Raw genomic sequence first — 6,981 nt, 5'->3', positions numbered from 1 at the left:
GGAGACTGTTGATCATCAAGAGGTTTTCCTTGTTGTCTCTTTTATGGAAGCTGTTTGGACCTAAAAAATTCCCCCTTTCTCGGGGTTTTCCCCTCCTATAATATACTAAATTTCCCTATCCCATGGTCTTTGACCAGCGTACTTTCTGACGACGGTGCACTTTTTTGTTCGCTTGGTCGTAACATTTTTTGTATGAGGCAAACCTTTCACCGCTTTCACACAGGCGATGGTCATGGTGCTCTTTGCTGCCTCCCTCCGTGGACATGATCGCCACTTGATCGACCTCTTATTACCCCACTTAAGGACGACCATTCTCAGTTAGATGACCCATACAACAACAGGATTAGTTTGGGTCGTGACATTAAATAAATCTTATTTTTTTGATAAATAAATTTTTTTCTTATTATCAATGGCAATCTGTCCAAGTAAAAGGAGATGAACATCTCCCGTCTGCAGCAAGAACTACAACAACTCTAAGCACTAATACAACGACTGACGAACTGAGCTGCTCGAGTTCTACTAGACTTACATGAGTTTTATTATTATAAAACAATAAGGTTTTAATATGATATAGTAAAATGTTAAAATGTGTGATATTTATTTTCTGAGTCAAACGGTAATAGTTGGATGATTTTGTTGTCCTAAAAAAAACAAAAATAAATTTAATAAAATATCTTCATAACAACAACAATATATCCGATATTATTCCACATCGTGGAATCTGGGGAATAGTTGTTGTTGTTGTGTTTTCATAAGTTGGACGACATTCAACAAATTTACATTTACCTACAACGCCAACATCGTTCCAATTTGACTGCAGTAGTACTGGATGATGATTAGTGGAAAAAATCATGTTGATGATGGAGCAAAGACAGATGTCTTTCTGATGCCCGACACGTCAATTAGCATCTAAATGGACCATGAATCTTCTTCTTCTTCTTTTTTATTTCTCATCCGGTATTCGTTATCCACATTAGGGCCCGACTAATCCGGATTCGCGTGGGGAAGTCCCACATTGGGGATAAAGCGCTCCCTAACAAAGACGACTCCATACCCAGGGATTCGAACTTGAGACCTCTAGTTAAGGATGAAGGAGTACTTACCACTCCACCGGACCATGAATCTTCAATTCTACATTCTTAGTTGATTATTAGCAGGGCAGCGCATGAATCAGTATAGCACATTTACTTTTCATTGAATTCTTTAAAAATTATGTTTACTGAATTAATTAATAAAATGGTATATTAGAAAAGGATAAAATTGTCGTATCATGTTCTCTTACATTAAAAGTAAATTAAATTTAAATAATTGTTACCAATAAATCAAAAAAAGGAGGTGATCATAATATCGTAAACCACAAGGAAGGTCAGTGTGATAAAACCAAGAGGGAAGTTCTATAAAATTATCCCTGCTATATATCATATTAATATTCTAGTTGCCAAACCCCTAAAGTTACTTATGTTGAATCTCATTTGTCAAAATAAATTCTGAAACTTAAGGTTTTAAATTGATTCAAACTGGGGCTTAATGTTCCTCGCTGTCCTCTTAATTAGGATTTTCATGAATCCTTGAAGTAATTAAGTACGATGAAAACATTATATAACTGACTCCAACCAATTTGTGATCATGGTGTAGTGATGTTTAATAAGTGATGATGTATTACGGAGCATAATCCTCTTTTAGAAAATAGATGCTACTTAAGAAAATGACAAATTGGATCCAAAACAGTAGATATATAAAGACAAGTAGACAACTAATGATTTTTTTACAGAATTTGCCAAGGTAATGAATTATTTTCTTTTCTAATTAGATACTGCTCTAGTGTGCTATGATATGTTCAAATCTGCTCGTTAAGATTTTCGGCTTTAATATTGCTATAAATAGAGCACCAAAAAAAAACAAAAAAGAACATAATCAAATACCTACTCCAATTCCTTTACCTTTGCTAATTATCCACCACAAAAAGCAAAGCATTTTGATATGGCTTCAAAACCTTTGTCCTTTTTTCTCATTCTCACAATGGTTGGATTTTGTAAGTCCTTACACTCTTGTCTTGAATTTCTGTTTTTTCGAGCTCAGATGTATAACTTGTACATAGGGATAATCTGTTTTTAGCAATTTCGTTTGTTTTTACAGTTCATTCATTTCTTCCTTTTCAATACCTCAAAAATTCCCTCGAAAAAACAAAATTTTGATGAGACAATTATGTCGAGTTGCTTACTTTTAAATCACGGATTATCAAACACTTTTAAGGACAAGATTATGCTACACAAAACCGAACAACATATATTCAACATAACTCTCTAAGGTGAAGTCTTATACATATAATGAATTATTTTTTTTTTTTTTTGTGAACTTTTCAAAAAATTAGCAGGAAGTAGGAAAAACTCAACAGTAATAAGATAATGTCGCTGTAATTCGGGCTTTTGCACGTAGCTCGAATTGTAATATCTTCATCCTGAGACTGTCATTGAGATATATTTTAAGAATTAGTATAATTTTCTGCAGTTTTTTGGCTAAAGGTTGAAGGACGGAATGTTAGCTTTTTGCCTAGCAAGAAAGATGAGGATTGTGGTGAGGTTTGCGGTGTGTCATTCACCCATCTTTGGTTGCAGTTACTGAAATTAACAGGGACAGAAATTAAGAAGAAAATTTGATGTAAAAGTTTGGTTGGTTGCATAATATATTGTAACATGATTCCTTGTTTTCCGATCCATTTCATGTAACTTAGTAGAAGGCATTAATCTATTATACAAAAAACATACTGGTCCTACTTTTAAACTTATGTAACTTGTACGAATTCGAGTTGTGGTTTTACGACTGCAATTCCCTTTGCTTTTCTTTATTTATTTCTTTCGGGTTCCCATTTTGAGGTGTTTGCATGGTATTGGACTAATCCTGTACGATCATATCTTACGGTCAAATGGAATGGTCCTAATGAAATCTTAAAATTGAAGTATTTCTAAGACATTATTTTAATGATTAGTTACTTCCAATTATTTTTTTGAACGGTTAATACTTTTTAAGATTGTCGCACAAATACATCCCCTTAATACATTCATTTTTTATAATGACATGTTTGAAGTACGGAAATTACCATTAGTCAGTTTTTGAATTTAGTTTAATCGGAGCCAATAGAACAGGGGTAGAGCCAGGAGCCAGTTGACATACAACTCTCAAGGAAAGAGTGAGTTTCGTCAGTGAAACAAATTTTGAATATTCAGCAACTATTACACCAGTTAAGCTCGTTTTCCTTCTTATTAATGAAGCGCCCTATTAACTACAAGCTTTTAAGTACATAAGAGAATTACTATCAGAATTAAGAGAAAAGAGTTTTTAATTTTAAATAAACATAAAACAAGTAGAAGAATGAGAGAAGATGAACAAAATCTATTATGTGGAGAAAGTAACCACAAGAACACTTCTGCATCAACCAACAAAATTGAGCCCCCAGACATATATACTTCTCTACTTGAGAAGGATGGAAAAAGTATAAAATTATTTGTCCTAAGAAGGAACTAAGAAAACAAAAATGCAAAGGAGGAAAAGGGAGAGCCACCATATACCAATTCTATACAAGAAGAAAAACTTAAAAGGGATAAATAGGAAGGTGCACTTTGCCACCAATTTTTAACCATATATATTCTACAACCCCTATCTTCCTTTTGTATTACTTCTTTGTGAAAACAATGGTGATTGATCAAAACACCATTTGCCTTTCATCTGAGAGCATTCACAAAAGCTAGCAAGGAGTCTACATCCCTCTTCTCTGTAGGGTACTTAATGGCCTTTGAAGAGTGCTTTGGAAATAAGAGTATTGTAGGGAAGCTGCCAAGCTGCAATTCTTGCTGTGCAAATGCTTTCTGCTCACCATCTGCCCTGAATTTCCCCACCTTCACACCTGAACCAGCCAACTTCTCAGCCAATTCAACATAAGATCCTTCCATTGCCTGGCAAAATTGGCACCAAGGTGCATAAAGAACAACGAGCCAAGGCTCTCTTCGGTCTTCCAATTTTAATAGGTTCTCAACACCAGGCCTACTCAACGTAACTATATCCTTGGTATCAAAAATATCAGCAACAGTAGCAGTACCATTTGTTTGGACAGTACCATTCACACTTTCATCCTTGATGTTGCCCTTGTGCAATCCACACTCCTTCGCCTTGGCATCTTCCCACCACCATCTTCCCTCTCTCTCGTGTTGCCCTGGTAGGACCGGCCTTGTGCAAGGTTCGCATCCAATGGAGACATAACCTTGTGAATGTAATGAGTTAACCGGCACATTCATTGCACGAAGGAAGTTCCAAATATCTTTTCCGTCCACATTAGCCACAGGGTTCCACTTCACCAAGCTACCAGCACCGCCATCCAACCCTTCAAAAGAAGGGTCCACCTGAACAACAGGAATTTCTGATCGAGTTCCAGGGGATTGATCTTTACGTTGCCCTGTGATCCAGGCACGTAAGCCCTTGAGGGCTCTCCTCAGGGGCCTAACCTTCCGTACACGGCAGCACTCTTGGTGGCCGTCTTCATAGAAAGAGAAAAGCCCTTTGGTCCTAACTAAGGCCTGAACCTCAACAGCATCAGGGAACATGTACTCAATGCGAATGCCATAATGCTTTTCCACACTATCAAATAATTGGTAGGTCTCCGGATTCAACCTCCCAGTATCAAGGCTGAAAACTCTGAATGGTCGACCAGTTAAATGTGCATACTCAATCAAAGCTACATCTTCAGCACCACTGTAAAATAAGAAAATCATCAAAGAGCTGCATTAGGGAGAGAATCACTTTGGAATGTCATCATTCTGCTACAAAATAAAAGAGAACAATGGAGCCAACTCCCAAATGAACTTTTGGACAAGTAAAATAGCTCACATATCAGGATAAAGGGCATAATAGTATAATGCTAAAACGGACAACAAATAAAAGAGAGCAATGGAGCCAGCTCAGATGAACTTTTTCACCACAGCATCCATAGCATTCAAACAAAACATAGACTGTTCAGCGACAGAGATACAGTTAGCAAATTTGGAAAAGCAAAATGATTTTCCAATGGCATCGATCAATGAGCAATTTATGCAAATCTCCATAACAACGTTCATAATGATAAACTCATGATATAAATATGACTTTCATTCTCAGGCAATTCCATGTACCATGAAAAAAGAACTTTCCATTTGCTTCAAATACTAAAGTTCATCAGTATTCTTGTTTGCAACCATTCAAACAATAGAAATAAGCATCATAACTATAGCTTTGATGCTTTAGATGACTAGATTCTTCTTTGTCCCCAAATCATAAACCTTCTCATTTTGTTATTTTCCATTTCAGTCCTAAACACTTCCACTCCCCCAGTTAGAAGAAAGCCACTATATGTATTTCAATATTTATTGCACATTAAAGTGGATTTTCATATTTCATCAAAGAAAACATCATCCATATAATACAACCTGAATAATTATGAGTAAAAATTCGCTTATATTGAAGCTAGATTTAAAATTTTAAAAAATAAGTACCTGAAAGCAATAGCAATGTCATCCCCAAATTTCTCAAGGGCCTTGTCCATAATCTCAAGAGGGGAAGCATATTGAAGCTCCTTAGCCAATTTCTCAAAGTCCTCTTCCTCAGTTTTCTCTGCTACTTCTGCAAAAAATAAAACAAAATCCAACAGTTATTTTCCTTCTTTATCATCAAACCATCCACATGCAAAGACAGGAACTTAAAAATTTTAATGTACCAGGAGCCACGATGGTTGCTGCAGAGGGAACTATGCAATCATTCCTCTTAGGCTCAGCGTTCAATGGCTTCGCAGCCGAACGCCTCCGACTATTCAAAGCCGTTGACAGCATTTGAGGCCTATCCAATGGCTGAAAGGTACCCAATTGGGACACTGCATACACACAATAACAAATTAATTAAATAATAGATAAAACAGATAATCAAACAACCCGAAATTCAAATCAGATTCTGAAATTTCTCCAATCAAACTCAGGATAAGTATTGAAACTCTTAAATGAAAAATCAACAGATACATTTGGGTTGTTAAATAAGAAGACAAGGAACAAAACAACCCAAAATTCCGAAACAAAGAAAATGGAGCCCAGATGCTAAAATTGTCTAAATATATCAAACAAATCTAGGATAAAAATTGAAACTTTAAAAGGGACAAGTAATGGGAACCTTTGGATTGTTCATAAGAAGAAAAAAGAGCCATGAAATAACAGAGAAAAAAACAACTACAGAAAACTGATACAAGCACACAAGAAAATTCAAAATCAGGTGCTAAAAAGCTTGAAATTATTACATTTTAGGATAAAGATTGAATCTTTGAAAGGTAAAAAAGTAAAGGGTTACCTTTGGGATGTTCATAGGAAGAAGAAGAAGAGGACAAAGAGCCATGAATTGCAGATGAAGAAGTGAAAGCCAAAGCCATATTTTCACACACAAAGAAAGATTTGTTTCAGCAAAGAAACTCTAAAAATTCTTTGTGAGATGTGGGGAGAAATGGCGATGGGAAGAAGAGAGTGTGTGGGTTGAAGAGAGAGGAAAACATGGTGGGAAGTATAAAAGGAGACCTGAAGACAGGGCGGCCTTCTAGGTTCATTGAACCTGGACGTGATTTAGGATTTGAACGTGAGTCTTACGTGGCAAAATATGATTGGATAATGCGTCAATTTGGGTTTCATCAGCGCTTTGGTCATGTGGCGGGCCGGGTAGAGGAAGAGAGATGAAAGACACAAAGGAAAGGAAGAATCGTGGTGGAGAGAGAATACTCATTTCTCACCAGTCAAAAGTTTCTTTAGATTCTGGTTTGGATTATTTGAATATTTTTTCTCTTTTTTTTTTTTAATTTTATTTTGGCAAATTTAGATTTGTGGCTTCCAGTTGTATATTTGGAAAAGATTTGAGGCTAATCTCCTTGATGTATAAGAAAATATTTTAAATATAAATTCGGATTATGGGTGGTACATACACTAA

At 35.9% G+C, this 6,981-nt stretch overlaps 1 protein-coding gene and 1 long non-coding RNA gene across 2 annotated transcripts; one reads left to right on the top strand and one right to left on the bottom strand.

Annotated features, from left to right (window-relative positions):
* On the top strand, window positions 1,937-2,781 carry LOC109222864. The gene is made up of 2 exons (XR_002067471.1): window positions 1,937-2,032; window positions 2,509-2,781. It is a non-coding gene; the product is annotated as an uncharacterized LOC109222864 (long non-coding RNA).
* LOC109245027 (5'-adenylylsulfate reductase 1, chloroplastic-like) lies at window positions 3,371-6,559 on the bottom strand. Its single transcript, XM_019412201.1, has 4 exons — window positions 6,358-6,559; window positions 5,741-5,893; window positions 5,520-5,646; window positions 3,371-4,743 (listed from the first exon to the last, which is right to left on the bottom strand). The coding sequence occupies exons 1-4, from the start codon at window positions 6,434-6,436 to the stop codon at window positions 3,720-3,722; spliced, it is 1,383 nt and encodes a 460-aa protein (XP_019267746.1). The 5' UTR covers window positions 6,437-6,559; the 3' UTR covers window positions 3,371-3,719.

The sequence above is a fragment of the Nicotiana attenuata genome, chromosome 2 (genome assembly GCF_001879085.1).
Source record: "Nicotiana attenuata strain UT chromosome 2, NIATTr2, whole genome shotgun sequence".
NCBI classification, from domain to species: domain Eukaryota; kingdom Viridiplantae; phylum Streptophyta; class Magnoliopsida; order Solanales; family Solanaceae; genus Nicotiana; species Nicotiana attenuata.
This window is presented reverse-complemented; position numbering and strand designations above follow the sequence as displayed.